Source organism: Amphibalanus amphitrite, unplaced genomic scaffold (assembly GCF_019059575.1).
Source record: "Amphibalanus amphitrite isolate SeventyFive unplaced genomic scaffold, NRLGWU_Aamphi_draft 001093F_arrow, whole genome shotgun sequence".
In the NCBI taxonomy this organism is placed as follows: Eukaryota; Metazoa; Arthropoda; class Thecostraca; order Balanomorpha; family Balanidae; genus Amphibalanus; species Amphibalanus amphitrite.
In genome coordinates this window covers 72,398-87,319 of record NW_024882587.1, presented here as the reverse complement: position 1 = coordinate 87,319, position 14,922 = coordinate 72,398, and the positions used below count along the sequence as shown (strand labels likewise).

Genomic DNA, 14,922 nt, shown 5'->3' with positions numbered 1-14,922 from the left:
CTATTCAGTTGGCCTTGGTCTCCCGTCTCCACTTCTTTGCAGAATGCCGATGTGTGACCTTCCGTCACACAGTAATTACGCAATGGCCTGACCCGTTTCTAATACTGTCCGGACCTGGTGCAAAACATGGTCATTTGCATCTCCGACCGCGATACCAGTGATCTGCGCGTTTGTAGTCGCAGCCCAGATCCGTTATTCACATTACGATAAGTAGTGCACGTGTGCACTCTCTGGGCTGGTCTGTGACCGTCCACGCGCCCGTGCTGGTCCGATATGTGTTCACTGTACAGCAGCCTGAGCCGGCAGGAGCGTGTGTCGTCCAGACTTTGTTTATTTCTCTCACACGAGAATCGCGGCTGGCTGGGGGGGGGGGGGGGGACGGAGCACGAGCTGAACTCAAAAACAGCCGCGGAGCGAAGATGACGTAGGTACCTACTACCTATGTACCTAGATAAAAATGTGTCGCTGATGCCAATCATTGGATGCCAATCGCCAAAAGGCCATTGCTTCTTGCGACATGCGCCTACCTGCATGCCGAACGATCTTGTTTATTTGTAGATGTGTGATTATGAAATGAATATCCAAAATAGTTTCAATAATGTAAAACAATCACAATATGCCAGCCTGCTGAGCTTGGAAAGCTGACTTTACGTTTTTATACCGATGTCTTAGTTACTTCTAACCAACGTTTCAAAGACCTCGTGCCGGTCGGTATCTGACTCCATCGTTAGGCTACTGAACCTATTTATCAACATGATTCTTGGCTTAGTGTCGGGGTCAGATAAGTTTGTTTATAGACAGCGAGTCAGGGCACGGCATGTACCAATCCGTATCTCCGTATGTATGGGGAAGGAAACTGACCAGGCAGTAAAAGCATCGGGTTATTCACGATATGGCATCCAGGTACTGTGCTCGCGCTTAACAGGTAACGTCTGTATTTGTTTCAGTTTTAATGGCAATGAACACTGACTGCCGTTGAGGTGTGCCATTCATGACGTCACCTCACGTGTCTGTGCCGCCCCCAGGCGCGCTGTTTGACCAGTACGAGTCGGACCCGGCGCGGGAGCTGGCTTTTCGGTACGGCGTGGAGCGGGCCAGCAGCAGCATCAAGGCTGAGGGCACCTCCATCGTGCCGCGGGTGGAGCGCGTGCCCGCCAGCAACGGCTTCCAAACGGCCAAACGAGGTAACGCACCGTCCACACTAATAAACGGGGTAAAACGGTTTCCCACATGGCAAAACGGGGTAAAACAACGGCCACAAGACCAAACGAGATAGCGCAGCGACCATACGACCTAACGGAGTAAAATGTCGGCCTCTGGCCGAACCAGGTAACGATCCGTCCACACGGCCAAACGGGGTTACGCACTGACTACACGGCCAATAGGGGTAACATGTCAAATACGCGCCCAAACGGGGTAGGTAAGCCCTCTTCATCCCGATTGCACGAGGTAAGATGCCGCCCACATGGCCAAATACGTCGTCCACTCCAGAAGTTTTGAGACTGGCCTCGCAAAACCCTTATGAACAGTGCTAGATACTTGTTGTTCTCACAAGTCCCTACCACAGTTGTTATAAACGTACTTGCGTAATTTTGCTTTTCTACGTTGCAAAAGACGGCAACGGTGTCACCCTGAACATGGCAAGTCGCACGCGGCTTGTCACAGTGACCAGTGTAGAGCACAGTCAGGTTGTTCATGTGAAGACAACTTGGAGGGTCGCTGTGCAATAAAATTTTGGGATTAGCTTGGCAAAAATGCCCGAGAAGCATAGCAAATTGACTCTAAAGTGACTTGAGACGAAAGCTCGATGTATTTTTACCATCATGAGACCAAGAGACAGAAGGTCCAATGAAAACGCACTGACTCCTTCAGACCCAATAAAGAAAGGGGCGCAGGTCCACTGGGAAGCTCAAATTAATCCCTTACTTAGAACAAAAAGGCAAAAACTTGAAACTTCATAACATGGGTCCCCTAAACGGCCAGATGGTCAACAAGGAATGATTCGTGAAGGTTCTGAGGGAGTTGAGAAAGAGATTTCGCCGCAAGAGATCGGAACTCTTCAACTGTGGCCAGGGGCTCCTGCACCAGGATAGCGCACACACCCACAAGTCCACCATGGAGACGAACTATCTGACACAGATGAGCGACAAAACCGTCCGTAACCTTCCCACTGTCCTGATCTGGCCCCCGTGGCTTCTGGATGTTCCACAGACTGACAGGGAAGCTCAGGGGCGTCTTTCGGAGGATGTGGAGGAGATGAGTGAGGCTGTGACAGAGGCCCTGGGCACCTTCACTTTGAAGGCCTATCAGCAGGCCTTCAGACAGTGACAGGAGCGCTAAAGCAGGTGCATTAGACTCGGGAGGTTCCATTTCGAGAGTCATACAAGTTTCATGCTTCTCTGAAACAGACAACTGTCTCTACTGAAAAAGTCTCAAAACTTCTGGAGTGCACCACGCACTTACCCTATTTGTGATAAATCCCCTGAATGAAACGCTCCGTCGCTGCAGCCATTGCATCGGGCAGCAGCTTGCAACAGCCCAGCCATTTTCAGCAGTTTGTATTCTGATGAAAACATTTGTGTTAGCAGTCCTAATGAAATGGCTGGTGGCTCAGACAGAGGTTGAATGACTGCCATAAGTTGCCGGATAGGATTGGATTTAGTGTTGTTACGGTGCTCTAGCAGTTTGCAGATGCGAAGTGTCATCAAGGCATTTCAAAGGCTCTCGAGTTTTAAGAAGGATAGTCAGCTTGTCGTCTGTGACCTGTCTTATTTCTTTAAGACCCCGACGTCATTCTGGACCCGTCTATCATCTGACGGAACTCGCCTGTCCTTTTTAAACTCGTCTGTCTTCTCTTTGTCTGTGTGACCCAGCTGTGACCCTTCTATGACCCATCTTAGGTCGTCTGGTCCACCAGTGTGACCCAGTTTTGGTTTGTCCTCTTTAATCCGTCTATCTTCTGTCGTTTGTCGCCTGTAACCCGTCTGTCCCATCTGACTCGGACCCGCCGTCTGCCCGGTAGTCTTGTGTCGTCTGCGACTAGTCAGGTGACCCTCCTGCTGTCTGTCCGACAGTGTGCCACCTTCTGAAGGTGGGTGTGGGCGCCATCATCGGGCCGGCCACCGAGCCGACCGCTGCGCACGTTCGCAGTCTGTGTGACACCAAATCTGTGCCGCATATGACCACCTCGTGGCGGTACCGGCGGCGCAGCGAGCCTTTCTCGGTCAGCCTGTACCCCCACGCCGAGACACTGAGCCAGGTGAGATAAGGTCGCCGGTCAGTAAATTCAGGACTTTAGTCAGTATGAAGGTCACAATGAAGGTCACATCACAATGATTTGCTCCAGATCTACGTGTAGGCATGTATGTACTTTTGCCGCTCGGGACTGGGATGTACTCGATTTTAGAATGTTAGCCATATAACGTTGCTTACTTTTTCAGACTTTGGTCGTCGTCCAGCTGTTCCCAGCTAATATGCAATATCGATTCGTTTCAGACCTACGTCGATATTCTGGAAACCCTGCGATGGACTAAATTTCACGTCCTCTATGAGGACAACAACTCTCTAGTCCGTCTACAAAGGGTTTTGAGAATGATGAATACAAATAATAAAATATCAATGACCGTTCGACAACTACCGGCGAATATGGATTACAGGTAAGAATGAGATAATTAATTAAAAACGGACGAACCTGGCCTCCCCAGAACCATGCACTTATTAGCGGACACATAACACCAGCCATGCGTACGCAACGGATCCTTTTATCGACTAGGGACTAGGGTCATTGGTTTTACAAACGTCATATTTCTTTGGCATGTTATTGTACCATGCAGTTTACACTAAAGACCTTACAATCATTTATTTGGCTTCTCTCATTCGTTTCCATCCGTCAGACTTCTGTCAACAATCCAATGAATGTCGTTTATTTTTCATTTTCCGTGCAGGATGCTGCTGAAGGGAATTCAGAACTCCGGCGGCACCCATTTAGTGGTGGACTGCTCTGCAGAGAACATTTACCAGGTGCTGAAGCAGGCGCAGCAGATTGGCATGGTCACCCGCTACTACCACTACTTCTTCACCAACCTGGTCAGTAATGATGGGGAGTGAGGCCTAAGGCGCACTTCAGGCCACACAAGTATTCTTATTCTGTTTTCTGGCACCTAGATAGTTATAAAATGACGAAATGCATGTGCTCACTCACTCGCAGATCCAGGGGGGGGGGCATTTAGGGCCATGGCTCCCCCCGCCCGTTTGCCCCCCCCCCCCACCCGAGTTTTAACATTACGCCTATGGCGGTGCATGGAAAGAAACGGACCTTTTCGGCCATTTGCCCCCCTTCCCTCCCCCAACATGTCCGGCTGGATCCGCCATTGTGCTCATTGATGTGATTTTATGAAGACATAGAAGCGAAACATAAAAAAGGGTAGAAGAATCCTCTTTCTTAACGGTTTTGTATTTAGTGTATGTGCTCAAATAAATCCCATCGTCTCCTTGGCAGGACCTGCACACGGTGGATCTGCACGACTTCCAGTTCGCGGGCACCAACATCACCGGTCTGCGGCTGGTGAACACGGACGATTATGACGTCATCAGGCAGGTGCAGAGCTGGAAGGAGGCGGAGGCACTACGGGGACGGCACGTGACCGTCTCCCCCAGACGGCTCAGCGTGAGTGAGAGGGAGGGAATGTGGTGCAGGGGTATACGGAGGGAGGGGTGATGAACAGTGAAAGCTACACTATAAAGAGTCTGTATGGAGGAAGTTTTTTTTCGGTGTGAGATGATGCTTCAACAATTATTGCTACTTTTTATATGAAACTATCACTCTATAGTAGCAAAGAAATGGCGCGGCGATGGCATATTGGCAACTGCACCCCACTCACATGCATTCCAGAATCGGAAAATCGCAGGAGCGGGCGGCCGACGGCCGACACCCATCTTACCATGCTAGCCAGGCTAGTCAATCGACATAATTTAAGACAGTTTTGATATTCCGGAAAATTGGATAGGATCAAAGCGGTAAAGTCGCAGAAAGACCGGCGACACCGGGGACTTACTTGATTGAAGTTGCGTAGCTCCTCGTCACCTGTGTTGCTCCAAGCGGTGTCCACTCGCCTGTGGATACACTCGTGCTACCGTCCACAACCGATTGACCGGTGTCGAGAGCCAAATATTGAACGAGTGAATGGAACCGAAAAACTGACTGAGTCGAATATGCCTAACTCCAAACGAATCGCTCGCCTGAACCGAATGCCTCACTGGTCTGCGTCGTCGTTGGTTATATAGAGGTCCCTGGACACACGGCTCACCTGGCTCGGACAGAATCACTCGCTCGAATCGAATGCCACGCACTCGGCGTCGTGGCTGCTTATGTAGGGGACGGCGGCCCGTATCGATTGTCATCGACCGGCGTCCGGCTCACATGGACCGAAAGCGACTTGATGAGGGGTCGTACGGGGGGAGGGGGTGCGGGGTGCGGGGGAGGTACCGTTCGAAGGGCGGGGTACGGAGATTGGGTACGAAGGGAGGGTACGGAGGGAGGAGTATGAAGGGAGGGCCTGTGCAGAGGGAGGGGCTGTACGTGTAGTCTGTACGGAAGGAGGTGTTGTTCGGAGGGCTATTGAGGGTGGGATATCCCACCGTGAATACGTAACGGTGAGCGGAATACAGTAACGGAGAGTGGCCCAGAGGTGTGTTCTGGGCAAATATGACTTTACAAGTGTTCAGCTGTGCCACTGAGTCAAGCCTCAAACGACAGAATCATCACGACATATGTAAGCGACGAAGCCATAAACAGTGAACACGAATTATGTATTCACAATAAGCGTGCGCTGAATAACAATTGAGCTGTAGTAGGTAACTTTGCCAACACTACCATTTTCAAATCTTGACAATGCACTTTATTCCCGAGCCGAGACCTTCTCCCTCACACCCCACGTCAGCTGTTTTGGGACCCAGGTCGCCGTTTTGGGGCGAGTACGCGACGTCGGCTGGTGCTGGAACGCCGACAGCCTCTCCAATATCGTCGCTCGTCCATTGTCTGGCCGAGACGTCTGCCCGCCGCTGGCGACAGCAGCTCTCAGCCCGGCTTTATCGGCAGGCCGCCGTCGCCGTTTTCTCCCCGCAAACCGGCGCCGCCGGCCGGCCAGCCCACCCTCGACCATCGGCGGTCGATGCTGCTGTATCCACCGGCTCACCGGCAGAATTTCGGACGTTCCCGGCCTCCCGGGGTGTATGGAGCACCCTGTCACCGACCGGGAGTGCTGTCCGTCAAGGTGTCAGGCTGTAAAACACCGCCCGATGGTCGCCGGACACTCCATAAAATCGGCGTTATGATAAACGAATAACCCCAGTTTGAAGCATGAATGTCGCCGACACGAGTGGACTGGTGGCTGGCTTTGATTTATGGGCCAGCCACTGAAGCTAGGATTGGGCGATGGTATACGACTTGGAAAATGTTGAACGGCCTTTTTTGCTCCTTTGGAACCGCTTACAGTTATTTATTTTCGACGGTCGGATTCCGCCGAATCGTCCATCTAACTCAATCTGAGGCCTAAACGACCGTTTAACGGCCTGGGGCTGGTCGCGACGGACTGACCTTTGCAGACTTTAGTAGAAGAGCCTGCAGAAAGGAGAGTAGCCTAGCCCTGTGGATTATTCTCGGTCACTGCCATTAAGATTATTAAAAAAAAAAACGTTTTATGCCGTTTTATACTACATGCCATTAGTATGCCTTTAGTAGCTACCTCATATTACTTTGCTGTTGAATGCAACAAGCATAACGTCAGTTCGTAAGGCTAAGGAATCTGTGCTATATAGCTGTAGCCCTCAGCAGACTTGTTTTTCAGCCAATTAACGAGATGTTTACCGCCATAGATACCGCACTATGACTGCTGACAATTCATCACGCCTCTGATGTGCGCTGTTACAGACGGAGGCAGCACTTCTGTACGACGCCGCACTGCTGTTTGCCAAGGCCGTCGATGACCTGCACGTGTCACGTGACATCCGGGTCATGTCACTCAACTGCGACATGGACGACCTCTGGCCACATGGAGAGAGCGTTCTCAACTACATGAGAAACGTGAGTGTAATTCTAATGACAGCCCAGGCCCCAGACTATGATTAATTATGTAAGGTAGGTATGTTCATTTTAGAGACGCCAAAATATTCAGAATAAACGATTGCCATGTTGCATCGATGCTTGCTAATTCAATCATTGAGAAGTAGTGTGGATATGAAAATCCAAACGCACACCCTCGCACATAAAACTTTCCAGCCATTGTTACAAAACATGGTCACTTATTTCGCCAAGCGTACACCATGGTTACAAACCATCCGTCTTTGAAATCTGTCTTTATCTGATTTGCATAGCATGCAAATATGTATCAATAATGCACACCGCCATGTGCTACGTCTCAAAAACGGGATATGGATGAGGTTTCTTCCTCCAATATTTCACATAATCCAAGGATTTCGGTGCTGTTCTCGAGATATGGGCGCTGCTGGTGTGGTGACTGGTGTGATAAATGGGATTTAGAGTGTCTCATTACGGTACCAGGATGAGATAAATGGGACAACTCAAACTCAAAAGGAGCTATTTGACTTGAGTCGGAACAATGGCTGCAAGCTGAAAACTGTTTCAAAGAGATGATACTGAGATATTACTCAGATATGGGCGGTGCACAGGAATAGTTCGATCTGCATGCAAACGTTTCAGCAGCAGACGGATAGTTTAATTATTCTCTATATTTCTATCCGACCTTGAATTGTTGTCTCATCGCTTATTTTCGGTAGTCATTAGCCGACTTCTGACTTTTTACGCACGAAACCCTATGTCGGAAGTTCAAGCCGTGGCATGGGACACTCTGCTCCTCAAGAACAAGTTCACAGTCTATCCACTGACCTATTACACCCGACGTCCTCAGCTGAAGCTTTAGAAGCTAATCCCTGACATGACTCACATCACACCCCCAGGTGGAGGTTCTGGGGCTGACGGGTCTGGTGCGGTTCGACACCACTGGTGTGCGCTCCCACTTCTCGCTGGATGTGGTGACGCTACTGGACGAGGGCCTGGTGCCGCTCGGCCGCTGGACGCCCGAAGGGTTCAGCGCCTCTGGTGCCGACAACAGAACGCGCGTCGTACCCAGCATCAAGAACCAGAACCTCACCGTTACAACTCTGCTGGTGAGCTACCGTGATAATTGTAATATAAATGTTAGTTTTATTTATTGATGGTGTAATTAATGTTATTATTTGGTTTTACAATTTTACATGAGATATATTGCAATAAGAAGGCTTTGTGTGGCCCGCTCATATGTTGCGATCATATTTAGGTTCATTCAAACGCAACTACCTCCTTAGAGACGGGCTAAATCTCAGTTGTTCGGTTGTGTCCCTATTTACTCCTCAGAAAGAGCCATACACCATGCTCAAGGAATCATCTGAGGAACTGGAGGGTAACGACCGATACGAGGGAATCTGCGTCGACCTCATCGAGGAGCTGGCGCAGGCTCTCCACTTCAACTACACCATCAAACCGGTGCCCGATAACGCTCCGGGCAAGTACGACCCCGAGACGGGCCGGTGGAACGGCATGATTGGCGAGCTCCTGGAGGGCAGGGCCGACCTGGCCATCTCCGACCTCACCATCACCTTCGAGAGGGAGGCCGTCGTCGACTTCACCATGCAGTTCATGAACCTAGGTCAGTCGGGGAACGATGCGGCGTCGGTGGGTGATGGTGGTGATGATGAAATGTAGCGAAGTGAAGACCATTGCGTAGTCGATTGAGACAGTCTATGAAATGTTAGCTCAAAATGTCGATCTCTTCAGTCAAATATTGGCCTGCATTTTTTCATGTATGTACATGTTTTGGACGCAAAGGTCATTTGAAAAACAATGTAGTACGGCCATTTACATCTCCCTTGCATATGTTTACAACTTCCTGGCGCTATGTTGGCTTATCAGCAGTGATTTCGTTTGCATTTCAGGCATCAGTATTTTGTACAGGAAGCCGACACGGGAGCCTCCGTCACTCTTCTCCTTCCTCTCCCCTCTGTCTCTGCGTGTCTGGCTGTATATGGCGGGCGCCACCATGGGCGTCTCATTGCTCATGTTCGTCCTGGCCAGGTATGAAACGCAAACAGCTCGACTGTGATTGGAAATGTCGTGGACAAATGTTACACAGCAAATATTACATAGCCGCCGAGAGATGGCGCCAGTGGTAAGCGCCTGCAACTAGACTGCGCCGCCATCCACCCGGAGCCGTGCGGCACAGTATACTTTCAGGCGCGTACTACTAGCGCCATCTCTTGACGGCTGTGTGAAACTGCGTAATTTTGACTTCGAATCACATCTTATGCCAGCAAAACATAGCTTTCTCTTGCGCTGTCATTCAAATACATTGTTTTCAACTAACTTTATCACAGATTATCTACACAATACCAATACAGCCTCAACGGCCCATTTGATGCCGCTATATGTAACCAGTAACCACAGCACTTTTTCTTGTCAGGTTCACACCGTATGAGTGGGAGCCCCCGCACCCGTGCGCTCCCGACCAGGAGCAGCTCCAGAACAACTTCAACTTCCTCAACTGCATCTGGTTCTGCATCGGCTCCCTTATGCAGCAAGGATGCGACTTCTTGCCGAAGTAAGTGTAGTGTGTCGTTCGAACGTGATTGTTACTTTTTGGTGCGATGAAAATTTCGTGGAAAGTTTTATGCGCACTATGCCCATTGCCCCGACTCGCTACTGCTCTGCTCTATTAGCTCTGCTGCTTTTACTTACATAGTCATGGTGATAATGGAAACACTTGCAGTTACCGGAAGACGATAATGATAATTCATTTAAATGAATTTGCTATCTAGTTAGATTTGGCATAACTAACTTAAATCGTTCTTTTCATCTCACAGGGCGGTATCTACTCGAATGGTCGCTGCGATGTGGTGGTTTTTCACTCTTATCATGGTAAGTCCATTCAATTGCCTATCTCGATTTCTAGACACACTAAAGCATATGTAATGTATAGGAATTTTTCTCTCGCAATTTAATTACCAGTATAACGCCTTTTGGGGCGACTAACGGAGCGAGCGAGAGGGTGGGCCTTGCACGTGCGAAATTTCGAGGGGGTACCTCCAACTGACTTGTGCACGGCACTCTACTAACCGGTCTCTAGCGATGTGCCAAATTTGAGCACAATCGGCCTAGCCGTTGTCGAGATCTGAAAGCGGCACCCTGCTCGTGCGCACGTGCAAAATGGGTCCCAACTGACTTGTGCACGGCACCCTACTAACTGGTCCCTAACCGTGTACCAAATTTGAGCGCCATCGGTCCAGCCGTTCTCGAGATCTGGAAACGACCCCTGCACGTGCGCACGTGCAGCAGCACCCCAACTCTGGCACATGGATATGCACTGCCTAGTGGGTGCCTACCTACATGCCAACTTTCAGCGCAATCGGCCAAGTAGTTACCGAGATATTGCAACAATTACAAAACTGACACCTCTTCGTTTTGCACGTGGCACGTGCATAAGGGGTCACCCACATGCATCGGGAATAGTCCAATACTTGGTAGAAGGAATGAAGCTACCCTACAAAAATTACCGCGTGTAAATCGGTCAAGTGGTTGCTGAGATATAAGCCTCGCAAAAGCGTCCGCACGGCCGGCCGGCCGGCCGGCCGCTCATACTCAGAAATTTCCGTTAATCTAAGGAAAGACTACGCTCGCTTCGCTCGCTCCGTAACAAAAGCTATATTTGAGGGATTAGAAAACTCAAAACAAATAAGAAACCCCAGCCGGAAACATGCGTAGGTGCCAGTTCCCGATTTTCACCGACCACGGTGCGCTGCCTACAGATATCTTCGTACACTGCCAACCTGGCAGCGTTCCTCACGGTGGAGCGACTGGTGTTCCCCATCACCTCTGTAGAGGACCTGGCCGCGCAGAGCTCCATCAAGTACGGACTCTACGAGAGCGGTTCCACGGCCACCTTCTTCAGGTCAGCACGCAACGAAACCCGGCTGTGACAACGGTGCATCTATATTCAGATTATCCGTGTGAAAGACTGCCGTATTTTCTGCTCACGAAGGGAAGTCGAACATTGGCAGGGAACATCTGCTGAACCATAGACCCGTGCCCATAAATGCAATTATTGCGAGGAACAGCTGCTGGCCCGTAAACCTTGTATGCCCGTATGCCTATGTACCTATGTACGGGTAGATCGACCTCTGTTTAATAGATATGCATCGATTTATGATATTACGTACTTTGCATACGGTCGGAGTTTCAGCTAAGACATCGCCACTCAGCATTGCGACTCACTGCTCTCCTAACCCACACCCTGAGTTAGTAGCGCCTGACCAGCCTGGCAAACGCACAATCCTCAACGCTTGACCAGCCTGGCAAACGCACCATCCTCAACGCTTGACCAACCTCTGTCGAATCACCACATCCAGGACCTCCCAGATCGCTCCGTACAACAAGATGTGGCAGGTAATGGAGTCGCAGTCTCCCACCGTGTTCCACGACACCGAGGAGGGCATCCAGCGCGTCAAGAACGACAAGGGCAACTTCGCCTACTTCATGGAGTCTTCGTCGATCGAGTACCACGTAGAGCGCGACTGCGAGCTCTCCCAGGTCGGCGGACTGCTCGATAACAAAGGATACGGCATCGCACTGCCGCCAGGTATGTGATGGAGCGAGAAAGGGGATCAGTGGTACTGAACTGACCTGTTGTGAGTGCTGGACTCAACCGGCCCGGACTTACATGATACTCGGACTCGGCCAGTACCAAATTCGTCATAAAAATGACCGGATCACCGCTCCTGCTACCTTTTCTAACCATTAACACGCCTAACAACCACGGGCATTGAGCGATGAGCATGGTGTTTACACGGCACTGTATCGTTGTGGTAACTGCTACTGCTCCGCTTCCCGTTACCTAACAGTCTTCGGGCATCTGATCCGTGTCTGACTTCTGAGACCTGAAGGCTTCTGGCTGGGGCTTCCCTAAAAAGTTGGTAGATAAACCGGGCCAGTCCCACTAACATGTCTGTACTCAGCGCTACTTACTAATCTGACCTCTGCCATAATCTGCTTGCCCTGTCCTCTGTCCTGACCGCCGTGACCTGACCTCGGTCACCTGCCGGTCAGGCTCGCCTCACAGGGACCGGATCAGCTCGATGATCCTGCTGTTCCAAGAGAAGGGAGTGCTGCAGCGACTCATCACTCGCTGGTGGAAGGAGCGGCGGCTCAATGATAAATCCGAGTGCAAGGTAGCTCTGCAGTTCTGCATTCGTGTCGGGTCTCAGCGGCAGCCTGATCGCCGCGCCGTCACGAACTGCTTTCGTCCTAGACAATTAGTGTTGTTCGGTAGTTTGATGTAGCACAGCACACCCTTTGGTTCGTCACCTTTTCAGCCTCCAATTTTGTACGGCCAGTCCTAGCGCGAATATTTTTGTTTGTCCGTTACTCTTTTATGTTTGCATTACCGGATCATCATGCCACTACTTTGGTTGACTGCATTATGTACGTACCTTGGGTGCCCTATAAAGGTTCTGGTGTTGGAATATATTGCGCTGTTTTCAGTTTTTTTTTTTCACAGGCGCCCGTTTGCCACCGCTATTATATCGATATGTTTTCAGACTTTCAAGAAGCAGTTGATTGATGTGTAGCTGATGCACATATGTGCAATGTGTGTGTTTGTATACTGTATTGTGCGTATGTGTCGCTCCTTTCAAACTATATAGTTAGTCACAAACAGCAGTTTCCAGTTCCTAAATATTCTATGTAGTTACATACTCTCCTTCTTAGATTGCACGGTTATTATTTGTGTTCACTGTTCTTTGCTCAGTAAGAATGACTTGCCCTCGTAAGATCAGCATGTGCGCGTATGTAGCCTGCCCCCGCACGGAGTCTACTCGGCTCAAACAAGCATCTGAACGTGCTGCATCCCTTTCTCTGTGTAGATTCGCCTTGGACCAACCAGCTCAACGAGCGGCTGGTCTACATGCAGGAACAGGGCAAGCTGGCAGAACTCAAGAACAAGTGGTGGAAAAACGACGGTGCTCAGTGCTCTGTACGTATTTGCGTTTTACGGCTCGTTGTTAACGGCTGACAACCCGTGGTTATGGCGTACAACTCACGATGTTACATAACTCACAGTTCATGGCTTACAGTTCACGGTGGCGACAGTTCATGACCTGGCGCATACAGCTGTGATTGATTGCGTCTCACAGCCCACAACCCCGTTCAGTGCTAATAGGCCCACGGCTCACAGTTTTGTTCACGACTTACTCTCATGGTCTACAGCTCGATATGTACTATGTACTCTCCTCGATCATGAATCTGAATCGCATGCATACTGGATACAGCAGACAGTATCTGGTTACAACAGGTCATCGAAATAAAAACCGACAAGCGAAGAGCGAAGTAATGTAAAATCCCACGCACTCTAAAACCAGACGTTCAATTTGCAGAAGGTAGTTGTTTCGTAACTCGATGTGGCTTAACCATCGACTGTCTCCTTTCCAGTGTTCAGGGCCCACCTTGATACCGACACCCGAGGCCTGACCTGCCCTCCCTCCCTCCCCTCGCCACCGACAGGATGACCGTGGTAGGTCCAGCTCGGCGGCCAGCGAACTGGACCTGGAGAACGTGGGCGGAGTGTTCGTCTGCCTGATGGGCGGCATGGTTGTGGCCACGCTAATCGCCGTCGTTGAATTCATCTTCCACCTGCGGGACCAGGCCTCCGACGATAACGTGAGTTCGCTAGTGTCAGCCAAACTGTGCGAGGATCGATCATTCTCCAGAAGCGACCAGTGTTGCATGGGCCCTTGAGATCCACTTTGCAGTGAAAGTATAAGTATAGGCGATCCGTTTTCATTTTCCAACGTTACGCCTACGGTCTTGACGGTGATTCTCAAAGTGTTATTCCTTGAGTTTGTTTTCTATCTGATGGCTCTTGGAAATAGTTTCGTTTGCCAATTGCCACACGGAAGTCTTTCTGCTCTGTGTTCATTGACCTGGGAACCTGTCCCATCAAGTGTCCAAACGTACTATTACCTTCCTGTGTCAGGAAATTTGACCTCTAACCGTCCCCCACCCCACAGACCTCGGTGCTCTCCGAGATGGGCCGCGAGCTGCGTTTCATCCTGCGGTGTCACGGCAGCACGAAGCCAGCGCGCGCGCCGCCGCCGGCTGAGAGACGCGGGTCCGGCTCTCACGGTCTGGTGGCTTTCAACGAGGCGGCAGCGCGAAAACACACCGCTGCCTACGGAGACTTCGGGACACCGGCTGTCTCCTGACCGGCGGCCAATGGCGTCAGGGGTCACTGACAGATCAGTCGGCTGGTGGACCACTGACGGGGCCTTCAATGGAATCAGAGGTCACCGACAGATCAGCAGATGTTACTGAACAATCAGCAGCATCACTGACAAGTGGGGATACCGAGAGCGGATGTGGAGACTGACGTTCAGTGACGGTGGCCCGCGGACGCCAGTGACTCGACCTGGAAGAAACACAGTTCTTTGGCCAACGGCCGTTTGAACCTTGCCGCTTGCGTATGTGTGGTGTGAGCACTCAATGGACGGGCACAGTGCCCTGGCGATGGGTTTACTCTGTCATATGTGAGCTCGGCCGCCGACGGGCTCAGTTGGATCCCTGCTTGCGCCAGATGGAGCTGGCCAGTGGAGTGCCGGATGATTGGGTGTATGACCGAATGTCAACTTCGGGATAAAGACTGGTGTTATTGTAGGTCACAATGCAAGAGTTTCTCCATAAGATATCTCGATTTACGAAATGCGTTGCTCGTACATCTTTTTGGATGTTATTCTTGTAGTTGTAGTGCGTGTAAGAATACCTGTTTCCTGTAGTGCTTTGCATGCAGATGTAATAATAAACCTGGCGTTGCGCTTGGCGATTTC

The 14,922-nt window shown here is 50.5% G+C and overlaps 1 protein-coding gene across 1 annotated transcript in view; it reads left to right on the top strand.

The window, feature by feature from the left end:
• The window catches only part of LOC122370057 (glutamate receptor ionotropic, kainate 2-like), a 25,747-nt gene extending 10,825 nt beyond the window's left edge, over nt 1–14,922 (top strand). Inside the window, exons 3-18 of the mRNA XM_043345319.1 lie at nt 1,026–1,184; nt 3,075–3,259; nt 3,496–3,656; nt 3,945–4,086; nt 4,499–4,666; nt 6,929–7,081; nt 7,975–8,184; nt 8,411–8,702; nt 8,989–9,127; nt 9,513–9,650; nt 9,913–9,967; nt 10,855–10,997; nt 11,455–11,684; nt 12,967–13,076; nt 13,604–13,759; nt 14,110–14,922. Coding sequence (XP_043201254.1) covers nt 1,026–1,184; nt 3,075–3,259; nt 3,496–3,656; nt 3,945–4,086; nt 4,499–4,666; nt 6,929–7,081; nt 7,975–8,184; nt 8,411–8,702; nt 8,989–9,127; nt 9,513–9,650; nt 9,913–9,967; nt 10,855–10,997; nt 11,455–11,684; nt 12,967–13,076; nt 13,604–13,759; nt 14,110–14,304 — 2,636 coding nt within the window. The 3' untranslated portion in view covers nt 14,305–14,922. The remainder of the gene's footprint in view (nt 1–1,025; nt 1,185–3,074; nt 3,260–3,495; nt 3,657–3,944; nt 4,087–4,498; nt 4,667–6,928; nt 7,082–7,974; nt 8,185–8,410; nt 8,703–8,988; nt 9,128–9,512; nt 9,651–9,912; nt 9,968–10,854; nt 10,998–11,454; nt 11,685–12,966; nt 13,077–13,603; nt 13,760–14,109) is intronic.